General features: G+C 40.7%; 1 protein-coding gene across 10 annotated transcripts in view; it reads left to right on the top strand.

The window, feature by feature from the left end:
• Window positions 1-24,985, top strand: part of EPB41L4A (erythrocyte membrane protein band 4.1 like 4A) — a 160,282-nt gene that overhangs the window by 127,813 nt on the left and 7,484 nt on the right. For all 10 annotated transcript variants that reach the window (XM_061623929.1, XM_061623940.1, XM_061623950.1 and 7 more), the window contains 8 exons: window positions 8,221-8,304; window positions 9,861-9,974; window positions 11,180-11,257; window positions 11,620-11,739; window positions 17,992-18,039; window positions 18,140-18,208; window positions 21,424-21,534; window positions 22,266-22,347. In XM_061623929.1, the coding sequence (XP_061479913.1) occupies window positions 8,221-8,304; window positions 9,861-9,974; window positions 11,180-11,257; window positions 11,620-11,739; window positions 17,992-18,039; window positions 18,140-18,208; window positions 21,424-21,534; window positions 22,266-22,347 (706 nt within the window). The remainder of the gene's footprint in view (window positions 1-8,220; window positions 8,305-9,860; window positions 9,975-11,179; window positions 11,258-11,619; window positions 11,740-17,991; window positions 18,040-18,139; window positions 18,209-21,423; window positions 21,535-22,265; window positions 22,348-24,985) is intronic.

The raw sequence follows: 24,985 nt of genomic DNA, 5'->3' as shown, positions 1-24,985 counted from the left end.
TTAAGTCTGTCTTTCAAGGTCTGTATAGTTCTTTCTGATAGGCCATTGGAAGATGGGTGATGTGGAGCAATTCTTACATGCTTGATGTGGTTTTTCTCCAAAAAGTCTTGGAAAATTACACCTGTAAATTGTGGCCCATTATCTCTTACCACTACTTCTGGCAATCCAAAAGTAGAAAAAGACAGGCGGAGTTTATCAACAGTTGCTTCAGCAGTAGTGGATGACATGATGTGAACTTCAAACCATTTGGAATGTGCATCTGTTATTATTAAGAACATTTTCCCCATGAATGGACCAGCATAATCGATGTGAAGTCTTGCCCAGGGTCAGTGTGGCCATTCCCACGGATGTAAGGGTGCTTTTGGAGGAGCATGGCAGATAGATTGACAAGCCCCACACTGTCGCACCACTGTCTCAATCTGCTGGTCTATTCCAAGCCACCACACATAACTACGTGCTAATCTCTTCATCTGTACAATGCCAGAATGTGCTTCATGCAACAATTTTAGCACAGCAGACTGACTCCCTGGTGGTACTACTATCTGAGACCCCAATAATAAACATCCATCCTGAATACTCAAGGACTCCCTGTGCTGATAGTAGGGCTGTAAATCTGTGCTTTCCCTCTCAATCCATCCATTTGTGACCATTCTTCGCACTCTATATAACAGAGGATCTTGGTCCATATCTTGTTTAATCTTTGCTGCATCTATGAAGGATGTGGATATCAGTTCAATAAGAAGAATGGTTTCAGTAGGCTGAGGCACTGACTTTCGGCAATCTGGTAGTGGAAGTCTGCTCAGGGCTTGACCTGGTTTATATTCAAATTTGTAGTCAAGGCCCATCTCTGGATTCTAGCACATCTGCCATTTAAATATGAATGGAATTTCTTTACTGCAAAAACCACTGCTAACCCTTCACGTTCTAGCTGTGAGTAGTTTTTTTCTGCGGGGGCTAGGGATCTTGATGCATAACTAATAGGATACTCTGCCATCAGGCATTCAGTGGGCTAACACTGCTCCCACCCCATATGGAGAAGCATCACAAGACAAGAGAAGTTCTTTAAGACTATCATAATGAATAAGGAGCATGGATGACTTCAACAAGGTCTTTGCTGCTGCAAAAGCTCTTGCCTGCTCTTGACCCCAATGGAATCTTATCCCTTTTCATAAAAGTCTATGTAATGGTGCCAATACTGTTGCCAGGTTGGGTAAGAATTTGCCATAATAGTTTAGCAACCCAAAAAGAACTTCCGTTCTGAAACTGACTTTGGTGCAGGTGCCTCAGTAATGGCACGTACCTTCTTTTCCACAGGATGTATGCATTAATTTTGTGTCCCAGATACACAACTTCTGAGGCCTGGAAAATGCATTTTTCTTTCTTGAGACGCATGCCTGCAATTGACAGTTTTGACAGTACTTTGTCTAGGTTCTGCAAATGTGCTGCCTCTGTTGTTCCTGTAATCAGAATATCATCAAGATACAGACATGCAGCATACCCTGGAACAAATTGTCCATAGCCCTTTGAAAGATTCCAGGGGCAACAGAAATGCCAAAAGGGAGCTGATTGTAATGAAACAGTCCTTTATTAGTATTTATTGTTATATACTGTTTTGAACTTTCCTCAAGAGGAATCTGAAGGTACACTTCACTTAAGTCGATTTTTGTGAAAGTTTTTCCTCCAGCCAGGGTGGCATATAGATCTTCAGTTCTAGGAATGGGGTATGTGTCCAGCTGTGCTACACAGTTCACAGTGACTTTATAGTCTCCACAAATCCTTACAGTACCATCTGGTTTCAATACAGGGGCAATTGGAGCAGCCCACTCAGAGAACTGATACAGTAATTATCAAACTGTTGCCTTAATATCCCATGCAAGTAAAGTAATGCTCAAGATTCTACAACAAAGGCTCTTACCATATATGGAGCGAGAAATGCCAGACATCCAAGCTGGATTTAGAAAGGGAAGAGGCACCAGAGATCATATCGCAAACATACATTGGATAATGGAACGGACCAAGGAATTTCAGAAGAACCCTGTGCTTTATAGATTACAGCAAAGCCTTTGATTGTGTAGATCATGAAAAACTATGGAATGCCTTAAAAGAAATGGGGGTGGCACAGCATCTGATTGTCCTGATGTGCAACCTATACTCTGGACAAGAGGCTACTGTAAGGACAGAATATGGAGAAACCGACTGGTTCCCATTGGAAAAGGTGTGAGACAGGGGTGTATTTTATCACCCTACTTGTTTAATCTACGCAGAACATATCATATGGAAAACGGGATTGGACCAAGATGAAGGAGGTGTAAAAATTGGAGGGAGAAATATCAGTAATTTAAGATATGCAGACGATACCATACTCTTAGCAGAAAACATTTATGATTTGACAGGAATGCTGATGAAAGTTAAAGAGGAAAGCACAAAAGCAGGACTACAGCTGAACATCAAAAAGACTAAAGTAATAACAACAGAAGATTTATGTAACTTTAAAGTTGACAATGAGGACATTGAACTTGTCAAGGATTATCAATACCTTGGCACAGTCCTTAACCAAAATGGAGACAATAGTCAAGAAATCAGAAGAAGGCTAGGATTGGGGAGGGCAGCTATGAGAGAACTAGAAAAGGTCCTCAAATGCAAAGATGTATCACTGAACACTAAAGTCAGGTTCATTCAGACCATGGTATTCCTGAACTCTATGTATGGATGTGAAAGTTGGACAGTGAAAAAAGTGGATAAGAGAAAAATCTACTCATTTGAAATGTGGTGTTGGAGAAGAGCTTTGCGCATACCATGGACTGCAAAACAGACAAATAATTGGGTGTTAGAACACATTAAGCCAAAACTATTACTAGACGCTAAAATGATGAAACTGAGGTTGTCATACTTTGGACACATTATGAGAAGACATGATTCACTAGAAGAGACAATAAAGCTGGGAAAAACAGAAGGGAGTAGAAAAAGAGGAAGGCCAAACAAGAGATGGATTGATTCCATAAAGGAAGCCACAGACTTGAACTTACAAGATCTGAACAGGGTGGTTCACGACAGATGCTATTGGAGGTCACTAATTCATAGAGTCGCCATAAGTCGTAATTGACCTGAAGGCACATAACTCAAGAGAACTGAACAGGTTCAATAATACCTGTAGCCTGTAGTCAATCTAATTCTTTCTCCACTTGGTGACACACAGCATATGGTACTGGGCGGGGTTTTAAAAAATGGTTTAGCATCTGGATACACAAAAATCCTACCGTTTACCCCATTTAGAGTACCTAACCCATGTCTGAAGAGCTCTTTATGTTTTGAAAGAATGGCTTCTGTCCCAAGTGAGCTAATTTTGTTGATCTGTGCCCAGTTGAGGTTCAGCTGGCTTATCCAGTCCCAGCCCATAAGGCTAGGACCTCTTCCTTTTATCACAACTAAAGGCAACTGAATGGTCTCTTCTGCATATTTCACGTCTACATTAATACTGCCTCTCACTGGGACTTCTTGAGCAGTGTATGTGCATATCATCATTTTCAGTGGTCTCAACTGTGACCCCTTATTCTTTGGCCACAAACAGTTATAAGTGGCTTCACTAATTATAGAGCCTAGACACAGAAACCCCTGTGTCCACTTCCATGGTTATGCTTTTGCCATTAATAATAACATCCACTTGCAGTGGTTTTTCTTTGTAGTTTTTTCTAACAATGTTGTACACTTTGTACACTTCATCTGTGCCCTTATCATGCTCCCCTGTAATTGCCATCTGGTCTAACTGCTTCTTGCTACCTTCCTTCCCCTTTGTCTGTGCCCTTTTTCTATGGCACATTTTGGCTAGATGGCCTTGTTTCAAGCAAAACCAGCATTCACTACTCCTGTGGGGGTATGGGTGGCCATCATGTTTCCCTCCACAGAGAAAACAGGGAGTTGCACCATGTAAGTGTTTTCTCTCTTCACCCAGACAGTACTTTTTAGCCAATGTGTTACTGGATAATTTATGCATGGTGGCAGTAAGTGCCTGGACATCACTTGGACGTTGAGAGACCCCCTGTAAATCTAAAGCATGCTGAGCTGCACCTCCATGCTTTGTGCAATTTCCAGGGCTTTTTAAAAATCTAAACTGGATTCTGCCAATAAGCACCTCTGAATCCTCTCATCACTGATGCCACAGACCAGCCGGTCCCTCAGCATGGCATTCAAGGTGTCTCCAAACCCACAATGCTCTGACAGGCGACACAGTTCTGCTACATAAACTGCCACAGACATCCGAGGAGACCGTGAAAAACTGTTGAACTTAAATTGCTGCACAATTTCAGATGGCTTGGGGTTGTGGTGATTTGAGACAATCCCAATCAAGTCCTCAAAGGATTTGGCATTGGGCTTTTCAGGAGCTACAAAACTCCTAATCAGTCCATATGTCTTTGCTCCACAAACACTCAGCAAAATAGCCCACTTCTTGCTATCATCGTTAATATCATTAGCAATGAAGTACTGGGACAGTCTCTCTGTATACTGCACTGAGTCCTTCTGATCAGCATCAAACTCGTTCATAAGTCCATAAACAGCCATTTTCCTATCACACCGCTATTCACTATGTGTGAAGAAATCCAAGGAGACCAATGCATCCAGTTTACCTTCGTCACCAGTATAATATATGTAGGCTACACCAGTAAGATGCAAACAATAACTGGGTTTATTTCTTAGGTTCTTTCACACAGTTCTCAGTTTGAAATCCATCTTGGAACCACACCCTGAAAGCACAGGCCTCAGGCATGCTCAGATCCAATTTTTCTATATAAAAAAACCCCCAACATCTTTAACTTTTTGGCCACTAGCAACCACATGAACGTATTTTATAAGTTGGTCCAAGGTAATCTGTATGGAAGCCATTTAGGGCTTTATAGTTAAAATACCAGCACACTGATTGTGCTTCGAAACAAAGAGTTAGACAGTTAAGTGTCATTGTCCAGTCTTTTAGGAAGTTGGAGAAAGTGGTTTCTACACACTCCCCCTCCCTGGGTAAGAGCCTGCTATTGGAGATAGATTCCCTGCCCCCAAGTGAGAGACAAAGGGGAGTGCACAGCATGAATGTTTTCTCTATGTATTAGTGCTTGCTTGTATGTCAATATCTGGCCACATTTGTGTGGGTCTGATGGTAGGGTGCGTGTTGAGGATACTAGACTGAATTATGGGAGTGCTTTCAGAGTGTGGATAGTATGGTTTGAGAGTGTGCTAGAATAGTAAATTTGAGTATATTTGTTTAAAGTATGGATAAGTTTGATTGATGTGAGTGTTGTTCATAAAAGGATATGCTTGAGTGAAACTGAATGGTATTTTAAGTTGTAGTTAGATTAAGTTGTGTTTATTGCTGTATTGCCTGGGAATTTAATTGGACTGATTTGTTTTATGGTATGATTGATTCTTGTATGGTGGTTGGGGAAAGTGAGCTGATTTTCTTTTGCCTAATTGTCAGACATGTTTAAAAAGTTGGAATTTATACTTTTTAGTTGATTTTCTTATATAATATTTTACTTATGTTTAGAGGATAGAGTTTTGTTTAAATATAAGCAGTATATAAATTTTTCAGATAGATTCTGTTGGTACAAAAGAGGGATAACATAGGCCGTATATTGCACAAGTATATTGAACACCCTCCTAAGAAGCCTGGTTTCTGGGATTATTATACTATGAATTCTGTAAGTTTTTTTCTCGTGTGAGAATCGTAAGAAATTTAGCTTATGAATGCAAAGTCTGAGATTGAAAAATAATTTAGAAGTCAAACAGGAAAATTGCCTGCATCAAATGGGGTCCATCACAGATCACTGCATTCCAAAAGCAAGGAATGGTATCTGTGTTCCCCTCCTCTCTTTACTAAATCCCTTTTAGTCTTCAAGTATTATTTGAGAAATGATTATAGCATTCTCAGTCTTTTCAATCTTGAAAACTGGCTTGCAATTATCCTCTACCATCTCCTACCCACTGAGACATTTATCATTGGTTATTTTTTCTAAGAGTAACATTTTGCAAGCTGAGGTGATATATTTTACCACACAAATTCAGAGAGATGCAGCCAAATATTTTAGCTGGAAACTGTCATGAAATTGTAAATTTCTGTGCATTTGTTAACCTGGTTTGTGTATCATGGCTCAGTTACAAGGAACTATGGGAGTTACATCTTGGAAGGAGACAGGCCTCTGTGAGAGGAAAATTTAAGTTTTGTTTCCAGCTGCAAGCAGTTGGGGAGGCCTGAACAGAAACACCTGTTTATCTCTGCTAATCTGCTGAGAGCCTGGTACTGAAGGTCATGCAGGCCTGAGAAGGTTGAGATCAGAGAAGGGAGGGGGCCTGCAAGGTGCAAAAAAGTGAAGAAGCTTCAGGAAAATGATTACATCAGAAAGCCCTTGATTGGTTAATTCATCCTGGACCGTTGGGTGTCTTTTTCCTTAAGTATAGGGTCTGAGATCCATAGCCTTTATTCCCCTGGGATTCCATCTTGATGGGTGGTTACCTATGTGGGGTTCCACTGCTTCTTACCTGATGTTATTCTCTCTGAGGAGAGATGAGAGTTACCATCAACTACCTCTAAAGTAAGTAGACAGGCTAGATAGTTTGTTATTTTCTGTTGTGTGTTGAACTCTTATGTTATACCTGAACCCCTGGTTGGGTGTGTGGCTTTGAGGAATTGTATTGCTGCTATATATTAATGTGCACTTATATTTTTAATAAAGCTACTTCTTATTAACCTGGTGTATTCATTGAGGGGAAGGGTTGGTTCTGAATCCAGCACCTTGACCATTTGACCACAAACTACCAAGGAGTTAAGCAGGAGTATATTTTGGTTTTACCAGAGGTTTCTGGACAAGGAGTGTCTGTTTGGCTCTTGTCTATTTGAACCTTGGTTTACCTATTTCTGGGCTCTGAGTTCCCCTAGCTCAGAGTTGAACCAGTGAAGGGGTGGTGGCAGCCTATCTTCTACCTTGCAGGGTTGGTGTTGGTTTGCACAGCCTTGGCAAGGGGAATTTAGTGATTGGGTTTCAGATCAATTGCCCAAAGGGTGGGAATTGGGTCTGAAGCATGCAAATCGTGGCTCTTGGGGGCTAGATTTCATGACAGAAACAATATGCAAAAATTGGCTTCTTTACATCCCTATATGCCAATAGAGCACTGTTCCTAAAATGGGGGCTTTAACCAATTAGGCCATCCACTTTCCTTCCAGTAGCTGCATAGCCCCACCGAATAAGACAGAGGTCTTTGGGTGGGCAGTTCCAAGACCAGGAAGTGAGTAGGTTGTGTAAAGTGGATGAGAGTTGCATTCCTTATGAAGGAACAGGTGTGTAGTCTGGGGGTGATACTCAAATGATCGTGTCTAGAGGCTCAAGTGACGTCAGTGGCAACAAGTACCTTTTATTAGCCCCAGCTATTTTGCCATCTATATCTGTTCGTGGACCGGGAGATCCTTGCCACAGTGACCCATGTGCTGGTAACTTCGAGGCTGGATTATTGTAATATGCTCTGTGTTGGGGCTACCCTTGAAGCTGGTTCAGATGATGCAACTGGTGCAGAATGCTGCAGTCAGGCTTCTCCTGGTTGTGGGACTTAAGGATGGCCTCCCCAGCAGATCATCACTCCTGGCCGGGAAGAGGCACTCCTTCAAGTATTTGGGCCCCAACTTGTTCAGGGCTTTGTAAGTCATCAACAAAACAATAAATTCAGATCAGAAATATATTGGCAGCCAATGCAGTCCTTTCAGGACTGATATAATATGATTCCGACTGGGAGCCAAGGTGCCATGTTTTGTGCTAGCTGCATTTTCTGAGTCGTCTTCAAGTTCAGTCCTACACAGAGCACATTACAATAATCCAGTTGAGAGATTATCACAGCATCAATTAGCTTAGCCAACATCTGAGGCAGGAATGCTCGGGTGGGCAGGTTTCCAGCTCTGCTAACGGATGTTCTTTCTCTGGGAATGGTGAAGTTGGAGCTACTGTGTCAGGTGAAGAGGGAAGACAAGCCTACTCACTCTTCCCTCCAGCTGGACTGATGGGGGGACAGGGAGTATTGTCCAATATGACCCAGTGGTTATTTTTACAGTGGAAGGTAATTGTAGGGAAAATATGGCACCTCAGAAAGCAAAACCCTTAGAAAGAATTCCTAGAAAGTGGGGTTTGAAGACACTTCATATTCATTTGCTTCTGATCTTTGAAAGATATTTGCTTTTTTGTACTTTATTAGTTTGAAAAAGTCAAGAAATGAAAGCAGCCCAGAAACCCAAAGAAGTAAAACCAATGCACCATGGGAAGAAAACTGCCCACAGAGGTAAGCAGCAGTGTGATGCTTTGGAAAGATGATCTAATAATCTATATTTGCTAAGCAAAGTATATGCATTTTTAATGCCTGGGAGAATACCACCTGAATTTTGACATCTCAACTTATTCTGTCTTTGTTGACAGCAGGACAAACTGGAGGGGTAGGTAGGTAGAAAAAGCTTCTACCAATAGTAGAGATCCCCTGTCCCTTGCGCAAAAATGTATCCCCTGATCCTTCACACCACTTTCACCTCTTTTTTAAATGAGTGCTTCAAATATTTTCTTAGCAAAAATATTTGATATAATTCATTTCATATATATTACATACTGATGTAAAAAAGTCTTTCTATCAAATGCAATTTGTAGATTGGTTTACACACCCATCTTAATTCCACAAAATTTAAAGTCAGTAATTATACATTTTTGAAGTATTGATTGAAAGAGGCAAAACTGAGCACTCTTAATTAAACCCCTTAGATTGACACTAGAAAATAACTCTCAGTGGTCCCTTTCCAAATATTATGTCACAACCCCAATTGTGATGTTTTTCTTCATGTAAATGAACTGTGAATACTTGATGGTTCATTAACATCATTAGGAATTATGGAACACCTCCCTAATGAATAATATGTGGTAAGAAGAGGATATAAATAAATAATAAACAAATTCTGTGCCTACCTTGGCCCCTTAAATCTGTTGACTTCAGTGAGGAGTGCAGGTCTTATTGTCACTAGTTGTATAAGGAAAACATGCAGTTGAAGGCTTAGGTATAGAATTTGTGAGGAGTCCTTTTTTGCAAAAATTCTTCTATACATGAAACAATGTATATTCTTTCTGTTCTGCTTTGTGACTAAAGCAATTGCATTAATGGAAATGTCTCGTAAGCATTCAATTCTGTGCGGTTCTTTGATTAAAGAGTTCAGAGTAATTATATTTATTATTTATTTTATTTATTATTTATTTATTACATTTATATCCCACCCTCCCACTAGGAGTCTTCTGAAAAGACAATAATATATTTAATCAGAGTTTGACCAAATCCTACTATGCATCTTTTAAAATGACATATATATCAGTATACAAAATGTCATTATCTTCCACAACTCCCACCAAAGTAACACTAAAAATAAATGAGAACAGCTCTGGGGCCTTCTTAACTCATCTGCCCGAGGGTTGTACGGCCCCGGGGGTGGTGACGTAGGTAGGCCCCCCTGCTCACCTAAAGGTGTGGCTGTGGTAAGGGGTAAGATAAAAGGGCTTACACTTGTCCCAGCAGGGGCTGGTCACCCGAGAGCTGTAAACAAAGCTTGCTTATAGATAGTTCTGCACCTAGGTTTCTCTCTGTAGGTCAGTTAAAGTTCTGGTTTTTATAGTTCAGTAAAGTAGCCCTTTGTTCAACCCAGCTTATTGTGTCTGTGTATTATTTCAACCCTAAGCCGAAAAAAGTCATTATCTTCCACAACTGCCACCAAAGTAACACTAAAAATAAACGAGAACAGCCTTTGTAATACCTGCTGTGAAACTCTTAGGGCTCATTTGTTTACTTTTACTCTTCTTTGACCCTAGTGGGCTTTATAATTCTCTCAATGACCGCAACAGATCACCAAAATTTCCTAATTCACGACGACGACACGCTTCAGGTGGAAGTGAAAATGAACCTGGGCAACCACTTAGAAGAAGGTGAGAGCTTGAAAGTTAATACAAGTGGGGTCTGCAGTTAAATGCTCCAATGCATCCTTTTTTCCTAGCAGGAGTGCTCCTGTTCAGGGTTCTTGCCAGCCAGCAGGGCATTCTGCACCCTGCTACTCTACTTTTCTTTCCCAATTGACTTTAAACATTACAGGGGTGCTGAGCATGCTCAATACTCATTAGGCTTTTTTTGGTTTTCCCTCCCCAACATTTTTTTTTGTTCTTCTTTGTAAAGCTCAAGGTTTTCCAAGCATGTTGATACAGACCCTTGTGCATGTGTCTGGACAGAGATAGCCTGTTGTCTGTGCTGTGGAAGCATCTAGGTTAGATTACTGTAATGCATTATACATGGAACTGCCTTTGAAGACTATATGGAAACTGCATCTAGTGCAGAAATCAGCATTCAGATTACTGATAAGGCAAGATAAGCCAATTCTACATTGGCTACCAATTAGTTTCCATGCTCAATTCAAAGTGCTGGTTTTGACCTATAAATTCTTATGCAACTCAGGACCGCCTTTCCAATATGAACTAATCTGTGCCCTGAATTCATCATTTGAGACTTTTCTTTGTGTGCCCTGTCCGAGGGAGGTGCAGAGGGTGGTGACATAAGAACAGGCCTTTTCAATGCTAGATCTCTGTTTGTGGAATGTTCTCCCTAGGAAGCACACCTGGCACCATTGTTATCTATTTTTAAGTGCCAGGCAAAAACATATTTATTTACACAGGCCTTTGGTTTTTAGTTGGGCAAGTATTTATTTATGTCAGTGGCCTTTTTTGTACCCATTCTTTAAGTGTGTGTGTGGGGGGGTAGAATTTGTTCATTGAAATATGTTTTTGGATGAGTGTTTAAGTTCTTGTTTGTTGCTGTTTTTATATCTGTTTTTAAGATCTTTGTTATTTCTATTTTTATTGTGTAAGTTGCTTTGAAACACCTTAGTGAAAAAATGTGGCTAATAATAATATATTGGAAGTGGGACAAGGTAGCATTTATCATAGTGGGCCTGAAGCAAGAAGCCACCCTGGGCTCCTACTGGGAGGAAGGGTGGGGTGGATAGATAAATAAATAAATAAATAAATAAGAATAACAAGTTAGTTATTGTACTGTAGCAAAATGTTCCCATATTTTTCTATTTTTAGTTAATAATTTAGAGAAGTTAATTTTTTTAACATTGTTCTGTCTGTCTTTTTTCTAGATCACGATCCCGTTGTAATACTAGCAGTGGTAGTGAATCAGAAAATTCAAACAGAGAACATCGAAAGAAGAGACATAGGTAAATATTTTACTAATTTGTTTTCTATTTTCTTCCACATGTCCTGGAGCATTAAATATTGATTAGATGGGCAAATCATCTAACCTGCTCTAAGGAAGGTTTGGATGTTTCTATGCTTTTTTCTCCTCCACCGAAATAATTGGGGGTTAAAAGTGCATACAACCTTTGCTGGATTATGCCCTCAAAATTTTCTGTCTGTCTCCTGCCCTTCACCAGCATGCATGAAGGGTGAAGTGAGTGAATAAGTACATTTTTAAATTTTTTCACAAAGTTGAAGTTGAACTTTCTTAGAAAGTGATGAAAAATCACTAAAATGTTGATCCTTCACATATACGCTCTTTGTAACATTAATCTTTCCACAGGGTACGGCAGGAAAATGACATGGTTGATTCAGGTCCCCAGTGGGAAGCAGTGCAGAGACGACAAAAAGAGAAAAACCAATCTGATCCCAACCACCGACGATCCAGGCACAGATCTCGATCGTATGTTAATCCTGCTAAACTTGTAAAAAACATCTAAAATTATGACTTCTATCAGTAATGATTTTAGAGGTCTCTAGTCCTCAGTTATGTATAACTGAAAGCTACACATCTTATATCTGTCCTCCATTCGAGAGAAATGTATCACAGAAATGTGTGAGTATACAGATCATAGAATCATAGAATAGTAGAGTTGGAAGGAGCCTATAAGGCCATCAGGTCCAACCCCCTGCTCAATGCAGGAATCCAAATCAAAGCATTCCCAGCAGATGGCTGTCCAGCTGCCTCTTGAATGCCTCCAGTGTTGGAGAGCCCACTACCTCTCTAGGTAATTGATTCCATTGTCATATGGCTCTAACAGTTAGGAAGTTTTTCCTGATGTCCAGTCGAAATCTGGCTTCCTGCAACTTGAGCCCATTATTCTGTGTCCTGCACTCTGGGATGATTGAGAAGAGATCCCGGCCCTCCTCTGTGTGACAACCTTTCATGTACTTGAAGAGTGCTATCATATCTCCCCTCAGTCTTCTCCAGGCTAAACATGCCCAGTTCTTTCAGTCTCTCCTCATAGGGCTTTGTTTCCAGTAACAGTACCAAAGTACAAATGGCATTTTCAAAATCTAGGAGGGAGGTTGCAGAGTGGAGGGAGAAAGTATATTGTCAACTGCATGGTACAATCAGTTGGGACTTAATGCATTGGACTTACTACCTCTTATTGCATGCAAGATTCCAGCCAAAATAAAATGAATCACAAAACACATGCTAAAGTCAGCCAGGGTTTTATTCAGCCCTGTGCTAAGTGGGGAGCTGGGGCGGGGGAGAAGGAAGAAGAGATTGCATTGTTTTACTGCAATAAAATGAAAATCCGAATAAATTACGCATAAAAACACACAATAGCATTAAGTAGTTCCATCAGCACAAGTATTTCTGCTTGTGCAATGGAACATTTCCCCCCCCATCCTCCCCTTGCGCACCCCCTAAACCTGTTCTAGGGGTTCCTCCAACTCTCTGGAGTAGCTTTGGGGAGATGTGAGATGCACAGGGTAGAGGAGAGGAGGGAAAGTTCCATTGTGGTAGGGGTAATCCTTGCATTGACAGGATGAAGTGGTTAAATATCTGTCCACTGTTTCACTTTCTGTTTTCCTGGGCAAGCAACCAGACTTCACTTGCTGTTTCTCACTTACTATACTCTGTACCAAAGAGTTATGGATTACTTATTTTTATATTGTAATACATGGATGGTGCTCTTTGTAAAATAATCATACAGTGTTAGTGTGATCATACAGTCCGATCATACTCTAGACTGCCATTAACTACAAAACATGACACTATTTTTAAGCATTTTATTTGAATTTTTAACAATGCCATGCAGTGTGCTGAATGCACAGAGCAGCAAAACTGCCCATTCCAAAATAAAAATGTAAATGTAAATTTAATTTTTAGGTCGCCTATCTGGCCGAAGCCACTCTAGGCGACGTACATATTAAATTTCAATAAAATACAATAAAATGCAATAAAAATACAGTACAATCAACAGTAAACAAAATAACAACATATGCAGTATACAACAACGGGCACTCAGTATGTAATTAGCCCACCCCGGCGGTCCCAAAGGCCTGTCCAAACAGCCAGGTTTTTAAGGCTCGGCGGAAGGTACCCAGGGAAGGGGCATGCCGAAGATCGAACGGGAGGGAATTCCAGAGAGTGGAATATTGAAGTTTTTTTAATGACATATATTTAGTATGGAGAGACTTTTTGTGTTTTTTTTTCCTATTGGTTTCAGGTTTGCTGTATAGGTGTGACTAGATAAACATCCTTTGCTTCTGAGAATCTTAGATATTTATATTATGGAAAAATGAAACAAGGTGATAGCACAGAAGAAGACCTAAGGGGTTATTGAAGTCCGACTCAGAAAGACCTCTGAATGCCACTGCTTTACTCTAGATGCGTTTCCAAAATAGATTTATAATCCATTCCATGGCTTATCATTTTTATCCATGGCTATAGCAGTTGCTTAAGATCTACAACATATGGCTTTATGTAACAGGGAAAATGTGAAAATCAGCTCAATAACTTTGTGTTAAAAGTATGTATTTGGATGTTACAGATTGTGCAGGTACAGAAGATAGTATTGAATGCTAGTCTTAGTAGACCCACTGAAGTTGATAGATATGACTAACTTAGGTTTGGTAATTTCAGTGGGTCTACTCTGAGTAGAACTTAGTTGACTACAACCTAGATACACTCACTGAATTCAACAGAGACACACACATGTTTATGTACAAGCAGTTGAATGTTGCAGGATTTCCAACTCATCTCATTTGTATTTATTAACTATAAAGAGAAGAACATAATATGATACCACTCATATCGAATACTAGATTGCTTCAGATTTTCAGAATAATTGAGCATACCAAATCTGGCATATTTATAGAGCAGCCTTTCCCAACCAGTGTGCCTCCAGATGTTGTTGGACCACAACTCCCATCAGCCTCAGCCAGCATTGCCAATGGTCAGGAAAGATGGGAGTTGTGGTCCAACAACATCTGGAGGCACACTGGTTGGGAAAGGCTGTTATAGAGAAACTGCTGTGCCTCAGAACTGGTGTTCCAGAGAGAAAAAATTAAGATAACTTTTTTTAAAAAAAGTTTCCACTTAATTGTATTGGAGAAGCTTGTTACTTAAATGAGAGCACAGGCTCCCTCTTGTGGATAATTTGAAATTGGCTTTTAATTTGATAACCAGAACTGACTAGTTTTCCTGGCTTTTCTTAATAGTTAAAAAAATTAATGTAATGTAATCGGGAAAAAATTGACTAGGTATTTTGGTGAATAAAAGATTATGTGGTACAGAAGGGTGCTGCTTTCCAGGGTCTCTAGGAGAGATCATCTCGATCACCTGCTACCTGAATCCTTTTTAACTGAAGATGTTAACTGGGTTGAACCTGAAGCCGTTATGCATGCAGAGCATGTCTCAGCTACTGAGCTACATCACCAACATAACTTTTTAAGATGGCAGAGCCCCAGTCCTGAACACCTTTACTCTAAACTAGAAGTGGGAACCCTTTGGCTTTACAGATGTTTGTTTTTATTTGAAAGCATTTATAAACACCTTAATATTTTTAAAATCTCTTAAATGGAATACAACCTAAAAACAAGATACAATATCCTTAAAACAGTGAACACTCTCCTTAGATCCATTTAAATGCATACACTTTAGATGCATTTTAAAAGAGTGAGATTAACTTTATTAATGCTTGAATACACCTGGTTATTAAATTTTACTATTGGGTGGGGTGTATGTGTGGACTGGGGCTCCATTTGGGGTTGTGATGAGGAAGGTAAATAGAAGTTTGCTTCGTATGACAGTGGTGAACATAAAAAGATTCATGTTCTAGGGCTGCCGGGTTCATTTCTAAGAGTTCAGGTCAAACATCTGTGTAGCCAAAGGGCTTTTTGGCATTAAGAATAGGCACAAAAATTTCATAGTTGAAAGCACAAATGTTATCAAGTTGCAAATCATACGTATTTATTTATTGCATTTATTTACCGCCCCATAGCCGAAGCTCTCTGGGTGGTTTACAACAATTAAAAACATTAAAAACAAGTATAGTAGGGCCCTGCTTTTCGACGGCCCGCTTTTCAGCATTCTGCTAATACATCGGCTATCAATTAGAGTAAGGCCCCACTCATACGGCGCTTGTTCTGCTTTTACAGCATTTTTCGGGCGTTGGGCGCCATTCTGTTAAATGAGTTCCGCTTTTTGGCAGGGTTTGCTTTTAGGCGGGGGTCTGGAATGTAACCCGCCGTATGAGTGGGGCCCTACTGTATACAAATTTAAACCATTAACACCCATAAAAACCGATAAGCAAGTTAAAAACACGTTATTCAAATGCTGTTAAAATGCCTGGGAGAAGAGGAAACATTCAACATTCATGTTGGATTAATACTAAGGGTGCAAATGCAAGCATAAAAGTTAAATAGACATAGTTAGCAAATGTGCTGTTTTTTAAAAATTAAAATTAAAAAAAAAAAGATACACACACCCCACTGCAATTTGCCACACTGAATATAGGCCATTAGCCAGGTACTTTGGCCTGCCCAGTATTTGCCTCCCATGTTTTTGCAGTCCCAGGCAGACAGAAAACTGTGAGGTTTAGTAAGCTGCTCATGGGCTGCTATACAAACTTCATGGACTTTTGAATTGTGGGTCACAAGTTGTGCGGGCCTGCTGGTCCGAGTGGGATTCTTCTAAAAGGAGCAAAGTCAACCAGACTGGTTGTAAATTGTAAAACTACAATTTCTATTTTGAACACAGGATACTAATTTTCTGCCACTTCTAGTTCAAGCAGTCTTGGGTTTTAGGTCTATGAACAAGGGTCCATGAATGCCCTGCTGTTCCCTATAGTTGAATTGATCTCTACAGAATAAAGGGAGAAACTGTGGTCCATGTAGGCATGCTGACTAGTGCTGCTACACCAGCAATGAGTCTGGAATTAGATTCTGTCCAAGGCAGAAAGTATCTGTTGATCTACCACTCATCAGGCCATTAGGAACTAGAGAGCAACAACATTCTTTTTTTCAACACAAGGAAGGGCAATGTTTCATATTATGCAAGATATGCTGAGAAAGTCTTGCTCTCTATTCTGCTAAAACTTTAATGTGTATCTTTTTGTATTTTTGTCCTTTCCAACAGATGGTAGTATGTAGCAAAGCCCAGTTTTTGCAAAGTATAAACTTGAATTTTTGTCCCTAAAATGACCAATTTGTTCTTCTTACTCGCATAATGGTGGTTTGACATGGTAGGTGGGGCTCACAGCACATGTGCACATGTACTTTTGTATTATCACTGTGTCCAAATGTAGATTTCTCAATATGGTTGTGCTATAAAACTGGCAGAACTAAACAGCGCATTTATTACTAATTATGAAAGAGACATGGGCTATACTGCAGAACATGTGCAGGGTTATTTAGTGAGATTACCAATGATTAAATAATCATAATTGCATTTAAGCCATTGAGTGTAGATGAATGAGGTAAGACTATACTTAGAATAATGAAAAATCAAAGTACGTTTTTGTCTAGTTCTTTTGTTACAACTTATTCCAGGGAAAGCCAACATGAAGCCTCATCATCCCTAACCCTGGGCCATGCTGGCAATGGCTGATGGGATTTGGGAGTCCCAACATCTGGAGGGCACCATGTTGATTGCTCTGGACTTATCCTTCTGGGTGGTGTCAACAGTAAAAATGAATCTGTTTCATTTTTTATGAAGTACTAATAGTGCCTAGTCAAATAGATAGCTTGGTGTGGGAGCATGTCAAGAACACTGAGCTAAACCAGATTTCAAGGCTTTCATGGTAACTGGGATATAAGCATTATCAAAGCAAATCATTCCATCTCACTACAGATTCAGAAGGGCCTGCCAGTTCCTCAGGATCTAAATGCCAAGTTTGCAGCTGCTGTTTGCATGAATGGAACTAAATCAAAGTATAAACCAGTTCAACATTAAGGCTTAAATATACTATAAAACGCTCCCCCAGTTTTTGGGGAACCAAAGGCTCTAGGGAAAGAAAACAAGAATGAGGAAGAGGAAAGTGCTAAAATAATTCATGGCCTTGACAACCTTGGGGTGGTGTGGAGGAAACAGGCTCGTGGCTGTCTTGTATTGGGTAGTCTTTGTGTGGTGCTAATACTCTATGGCAGCCTTTGCCAACCAGTGTGCCTCCAGATGTTGTTGGACCACAACTCCCATCAGCCTCAACCAGCATTGCCAATGGCTGAGGCTGATGGGAGTTGTGGTCCAACAACATCTGGAGGCACACTGGTTGGGAAAGGCTGCTCTATGGAGATGGATGTGTGGCATTCCTATAAAAAAGTTTTCTTCTTTAAGTTACTGAATGTGAACTATGATTGCACCATTAACCAGCAACATTTGTTTTCCGACTAACTAGTTGATCAGGGAGAACAGAATGAATTGACTCCATTTTATGAGAAATTTAGCAGATAATTATGTCTTGTGCCTTTTTATGTCTGTGTGTTTTTTTCCTGAAGCCTGGAGGAAGACAAACTATGGTTCAGCTCAGAACTACTTAGTCAAAAGATGCCATTCCTGTGTCATGAAAATGTAAAGCTATTTCTCTGCTGAAAATTTAACTAGTTACATCACTGTTCTTAGTTGGCACAACTTCAGGATTTTGTGTTTGCCCTGGATTATAGATTTGATTAAACTATCTTTTTTCCCCTTGCATTTATATAGGCGAAGTCCAGATGTACATGCAAAGGAAGAATTATGGAAACACATTCAGTAAGTGTGTCTGCAGGGGTGGCAAGCTGCTACTCAACAATGTAGATCTATTTTTATGGACATGATTATATAACTTCATTTTTGTCTCATTCTTTTCCAGAAAGGAACTCGTAGATCCATCTGGCCTATCTGAGGAACAATTGAGAGAGATTCCGTATACTAAAATAGAGTGAGTTTTTTCATTAGAGAATAGGACTGTTTCTATATTTATATAGTTATATGAAAATGAAATGGACTGCCTTCAAGGCGATCCCATGAATAGGGTTTTCATGGTAAACGGTATTCAGAGGTGGTTTACCATTGCCTTCCTCTGAGGCTGAGAGGCAATGACTGGCCCAAGGTCACCCAGTGAGCTTCATGGCTATGTGAGGATTCGAACCCTGGTCTCCCAGGTCATAGTCCAGCACCTTAACCACTACACCACACTGGCTCTCCTATATAGTTATACAGATGTAACTATTCAGATTTAACTGTAAGGCCCAATCTATTGTGAATATCTCTCAGACCTTACGGAAATGAATGTGAATTGCTCAGATCCATTTCAGTCAGGCTCGTATCAGATATGTTCCCAATAAATTGTACTTTTAAGAACCCTCCCCCACTTTCAGCATAGCTCACTTACAGTTCATCCTCCCCAGCACCACCAAAAAACAGCAACCAGGTGTTGATGCCAACAGCGAGCCTTGCTTTGAGAAAATTACCTTAGGGAGCAGATTGTAACAACATAAAGACAGTAGGCAGGGGGGCGTGTTCCACACTCATTACCCATTGCTGTCTTTGTGCTGTTAAGCCCAACCCTCCCCCACAGATGCTTTCTGTGAAATTGGGACAGATCTGGTTTTAGACAGATCTGCCACCATCATGTCTACTTTTGGGCTTTCAGTTGTATCTCCTACACTCCTGTCAAGTTTGCTGAACAGCATATAGAATAATGCTGAAAATCTTTAGCAGCTTTGGGGAAATAGTCAAGCCATCTTTACTCATAAACTCTCTTTAAAATTTGTTCTTAACTCTGATCCTCTAAAATGACTGGTTGACCCACTTGACCCTTCTTCCTCAGCACATTGCCATCAGTTGCCAAAGCACATTTGCTCTTTTCAGATCAAACTCCTGTTTTGACCTCATAATTAGTCCATTTGGGACTTCCATGTAGTGATGTGAGCAAGTGCTTCTGACAGGAGCAGAGTCCCATTTTGCATCACAATGTGATTCTGCCACCACTGAATAGGAGAAAACAATAGTAGTAGACTTCTGAAGGCTGGATGTGAATCATAAAACTTTAATAAATTCTTCTTCCAAAACTCTCATACGCACACCCCATTATTACCCAAGTCATACATTTTTTAATGCCATGGCTTTGCTAATATGTCTGCATTGCCTATTTGCTACCTTCTAAACAGCCCTAGAAGATGGCTCAGTATTATCATCACCATATGGCAAGAGCAAATAGTAACCTGCCTCTGGCCATTAAGTGAGTTTCTGTCTGTCGCAAGGGGAAAAATATACAAACACATATACACAATATTCATTAGGTAATTGCCTTGAATCCGCTCTCATTCAAGGCGCACAGTGATACATAATGCATGATAGCATTTGAAAAATTTACACTTTTTAACAAAAGGTATATACCATTTACTAGAACAAAAGACCTCTAAGCAGTTTACAATAGTCTACAACATTCATTAAAAATGCCAATTAAAAAGCAAATTGAAAGCAAGTTGCATAAAAAAATTAAAACAGAAAATAGAATCAGTAATTTTAAAACACTTATACTTACTAAAATGTCAAGATTACATGCCTAGGTAAGCTTGTTGGAATAAAAATGGTTTTAGCAGGCACCAAAAGCAATACAGTGAAGGCGCCTGAAAAAAAGTGGAAATGGACTGCCTTCAAATTGATCCCGACTTACGGCTACCCTATGAATAGGGTTTTCATGGTAAGCGGTATTCAGAGGGGGTTTACCATTGCCTCCCTCTGAGGCTAGTCCTCCCCAGCTGGCTAGGGCCTGCTCAGCTTGCCATAGCTGCACAAGCCAGCCCCTTCCTTGTCTGCAACTGCCAGCTGGGGGGCAACTGGGCTCCTTGGGACTATGCAGCTTGCCCACGTCTGTACAGGTGGCAGGGGACGTAACCCCTGAGCCACTCACTGTAGGGGTGATCTTTAGCTGGCCCTTAACACCCAGGAGACACAAGCAGGGATTTGAACTCACAGACTCTGGATTCCCAGCCAGGCTCCTCCCCACTGTGCTATACTAGCTGTGTGAAGGTGCCTACCCAGTAGCAATTGGCAGGGAATTCCAAAGTGTAGGTGCTGCCACATCAAAGGATCAATTTCTTGCAAGTGTGGAAGAAACATTATGTGGCACTTGTAAATGTGCCCTTTCTGCAGATCTGAGTGGACACATAAGGGGTGAGCTGATCCTTCAAGTACATTGGTCCCAAGCTGTTGACTTGCTCCCAGAGGAGGCATTGATGGACGCCAACTTGGACAATGGCTATGCTCTGCCTCCAGTCAGAAGCAGTATGCTTCTGAATGCCAATTATTGGAAACCATGGTGGGAGGGGAGTGCTCTTGAACTCAGGGCCGGCTTGCGAGCTTCCCATGGGCATCTGGTTGGCCACTGTGATAACAGGATGCTAGACTAGATAGGCCAGTGGCCTCGCTCTTCTTATGTTCTTATGAATTTGGCCCAGTAGCAAACTGACTGCCAGTGCAAAACTCTTGAGCAAGGGTGTTTATAATAAATAAATTCTGACAGGATCTCACTCCTATCAGAGATCGTGCTGCAGCATTCTATATCAGCTGTAGATTTTGGACCAAATGCAAAGAAAGACTACACAGATGTGCATTGCAGTAATCAAATTTTGAAATCACAAATGCCTTAACTATTGTAGTCAAGCTATCCCAGCTGAAGGTAGAGGGGTGGGATATTCTTTATTGTTTGCATTATTTACAATTAAGCAGCTTAACCCCTTTCCTGAGAACAAGGTTGAGGGGGAAGGGAAAACTGAATATAGGGGAAGATGTTGTTGGCAAAATTTGCTCACTAATGCCAATATTACTAATTGGGGGCATTTCTTAGTCAGTGTGTGTTTTTTAATTAATCAGGCAGTGCATCCCCATTAATTTTGGATGGATCTTTCTTGGTTTAGACATTTGGATTTGATGGTTTTTTTCATTGTGATTTTTGACTCTCGGAGCTGAAGTTGCTGTTTTGAGGGGAAATTCTGTATTTGTTAACTTTCTGTACATTCATAATACAAATGAAGTTGATGATGGATGTTATATTTAAACAAATTTCCAGGGTTATTAACTTTTGTATTCTTTTCGTCAGGCAGTCCTAGTGATACTAATCTACTACTGGAAATGTTAATTCTCCTATAGGACTCAAGGTGACCCTGTTCGCATTAAACATTCCCACTCTCCTCGAAGTTATCGCCAGTATCGACGGTCCCAGTGCTCCGATGGAGAGAGATCCATTCTGTCAGAAGTGAAGTATGTCAAGTATTTAAGTAGCAAGTGGTTTCATGTCAAACAAATGACATCCTAACCCCCAGTCAGATTGTGTGGAACTACTATTTAACAAGATTATTGTCCAACAGCTTGTTAACATATTTTATGTTCCCTGGCTGACTCCTCAGGAATAAAGCTGGGTGGGGAGGTCAGCAATTTGCACTGTGTCTTGTTACTTAACTCCTCGTTCTGCTTAATGAATGACCTAAAGGAGAACTTGCACCATTACTAACAGGATGTTGGACCTCCCTGTATATTCAGAAGCACAATATATCTGTACCAGAAATGCAGTCCTGTTAAGAGGAAAGGGCAGTGCAGCATATGAAAGCCATCGCCCTTGCTCCTCATCAAGAATTTGTGAAGTTGCCTCAAGGAAAAGAAGCCACTGTTTGACTCACAACGTAATACAGGAAACAACCCTTGAAACATAGGGCAGTAAATCAACTGTTAAATCTTGCGCAGTTGTTTATTAGAAACACTTTTAACAGTTCAAAATTAATTTCCAAGGTAGGCTAGAATTCAACTATTATAACAAAAATTATAATCCTTATTCGGGTTTCAGTTGTGCTGCATAGTCACTGGTCAACTAGAAAGTCTTTGAGGCTTATTTTTTTTACTGAGACAAAAACATAAATACTTGCCCATATGTAAGTAACCTTTTAACCCCACACCCTTTCTTACCATTCATAATGCAGTTTTGTTTTCTTTTTCAGTTCAAAAACAGACCTTGTACCTCCGTTACCTGTAACCCGTTCCTCAGATGCTCAGTGTTCCTCTGTTGCAGTATCTCAGCAGGTTGGTAATGGAATATTCTGTGTTCATATGCTGATAGTAATTTATGCATGGTATTACAAAAGGAATGTCAAAGGACTGTTTTGAAATTATTCATTTTTGAGTTGGGTTTACTGCTCTATGATTTTCTGCACTGATGCTTTAAATTTAACAGGTTACTTAACATGTACTTATTTGATTCTTTTAAATTCAGAACAAAATAGTTGTTGCAGGGACATAGCTTAACATAAAATGGCTACTGCATTGAAAAAAAGGAGACAGACAGAAAGATAAAATGATGCAAATATGGAAAACATTATTTATTAAATTAGTAAAAAATACTTGAAACATCAGCTCTTCCTTTACTGTAAAATCCAAACATCTTGCACACCGTAACTGCTGGATGCAAGATCTCACTTGGGCTGATACTTTCAACAAGATAAAGTCCAAAAGACAGTTATGTACATCATGTCAGCTTGTTTTCGGTTAGCAAAAATGGCCTCTAGTCTTGTCACAAAGCTGCAACTTTTGCATTAATGCAGTTACGTCCTTTTTATAGGGTAGAGGCAGATTGTCTAAAAGGTTCTCACCAGCAATCAAAATGCAATCCTTTTCTGCCTCCCAATCCTCAAACACTTTTTTTTCTCCTGGCAATTGCATGCGCTATTATAAACAACATTATATAGCACTCTTGCTCTGAACTGCAAGGCTAAGCTGCAGAGACTTGCGCTCCCAGTTTTGCTTTGAGCTCGTTGAACTTCTTCCAGGCCTTACAACCAAGAGGGAAATTATGTGATAAAGTGCTGTTTCATCTCATAGTGTATCTCAACATTGTACTACTTAGAGATGGCAGTGGGCACAGAACAGCTCTCCCTTTATGGTCCACAATGCAGTACCTCTCCTCTCATTCTCTGTTGAAGAAGTTGGTCTTTTCGCCCCATCAGTCATTTTAACCTTTCAGACAGCATTAAAAAATAGAACTTAAGTTCCACTTCTTCTCACAAGCATTGCCGGACTTAAGAACAAATCTGTAAATACCCCAAGTTCGTATAGGGACCTAACAACTACATCAGCAGACCACAAACTCATCAGCAGACCACAAATAAAAAGGAATTGCTAATTGGGACACAAATAGACACTCCACTTAGCCAGGAAATATGCTGGGCAACATAGATACTTATATGGCCAGACACTAATTCTACCCCATCCTATGGTGTGCTTTTCCCAGCAGGCTGCCCTAGTGACAGAAATAGGAAGGAGGGCCCATTCCATTGGCTCTGCTGAAAGGCCAGCTCCATTAATCTCCTTCTGTCCCTGAACTGTTTCCATTCTAGCTGATTGTTATAAAATAGAAAAACTACGGTAACTCTAGTAGTTTTTAGTAATTGGTAGCATGAATTTGCTTTTCTCTCTTTCCTCCCTGCCCTTTTATTCACTCACTGAACAGGATTTGGATGCTGCCAAGATACACGTAAACCAATTACAACAGGACCTCAGCATGGGGGGAAAACATGCCTAATTAAATGCATCCCAGTTTTTTTTTAAAAAAACTAAAGCACATTTTTACATGAATTTCAAACCTTCCTTATACCAAAAGCTGCTTGCTTTCTCTCCCCACATCCCAACACAAAAGCAATACACAGTAGGGCAAAAGAAGTGGCCACCACTAGGCAGGCAGCAAGGCAAGTAGAGAAGCTATTCCTGCTTCTCTTCACCCAAGCATACTCCAAAAATAGAAGTGGTGGGCACCACCCTACCTCTCCAAGCCACCAGTCATTCTCCTGTGTATGAAAAAGATGGTATCAGGTGGGTAGCTAGCTCCACCTAGCGGTAGAAGGCAAAAAGAGCACTGTTGGAAGTTTTTTTTCGAAGGTCCATTCCTGGTCTGTGTCTGTTCCTGCCTCAGTTTTTCTTTTGCCTTCACCGAACACGGTTGGACTCTCTCTGCCTCTGTTGTTTCAGGCCTGTATTGTTTCTTGTGTATTGTTTTTCGTGTTATTTCAGTGATTAGTGTTGTTGTTTTTCCTTTACTGTTTCTTCTAACCCTTCCGTTCCAGTTAAATTTTTTTTAAAAAAAATACCTTGTGTTCCTTCGTTTGGAAGTTTCCTTCGTGACAAGGAGCAGCCAGCCCCTCCCCACGGTTCCTGGAGCCTTCTGCCTCTCCAGTACCCCCTCCCTCCTTCCCTCTCCCGCCAACTTCAATACCGTTCTCTGTTGAGAGCAAGCCACAGCGGCAGCTGCCTTAATATCTGAGGCTGCCTTCCCTCAGGAGGCAGCGTCTCAGCCCACGCCCAAGGCTTTTTGCGCCCTTTACTAACGGCCAGCCGTTTTCCTGCGCTTCAGTGGTAAAGGGAAACGACGGACAGGCGCCATTGTCTCCCTCAGCTTGCAAGCGCCGTCTCCCCCCCATCAGAAAGCCAGTGAGGAGGACGGCTACAGCTGCTTTTGGGTTCTGCATTTTGCCCCCCCAAGCCGCCACTTTAACAGCCTTCTGCCAGGGCAGCGCTGATCTTCGCCACCCGTGGGGGCTCCCCCCACACGTCTTTCCAGCTGTAGTTTCCACGGGCTCGTTTTTTACCCCCGTAAGCCCCGCAGTGCGTTGCTCCCATGGGAAAAGCAACCCGCAAAACGGAAAACCCCTCAAAGGGGTTGAAGCCTCTG

Source organism: Rhineura floridana, chromosome 1, assembly GCF_030035675.1.
Source record: "Rhineura floridana isolate rRhiFlo1 chromosome 1, rRhiFlo1.hap2, whole genome shotgun sequence".
Classification (NCBI taxonomy): domain Eukaryota; kingdom Metazoa; phylum Chordata; class Lepidosauria; order Squamata; family Rhineuridae; genus Rhineura; species Rhineura floridana.
Note: the sequence above shows the minus strand (reverse complement) of the source record. Positions and strands in the feature narration are given on the sequence as shown.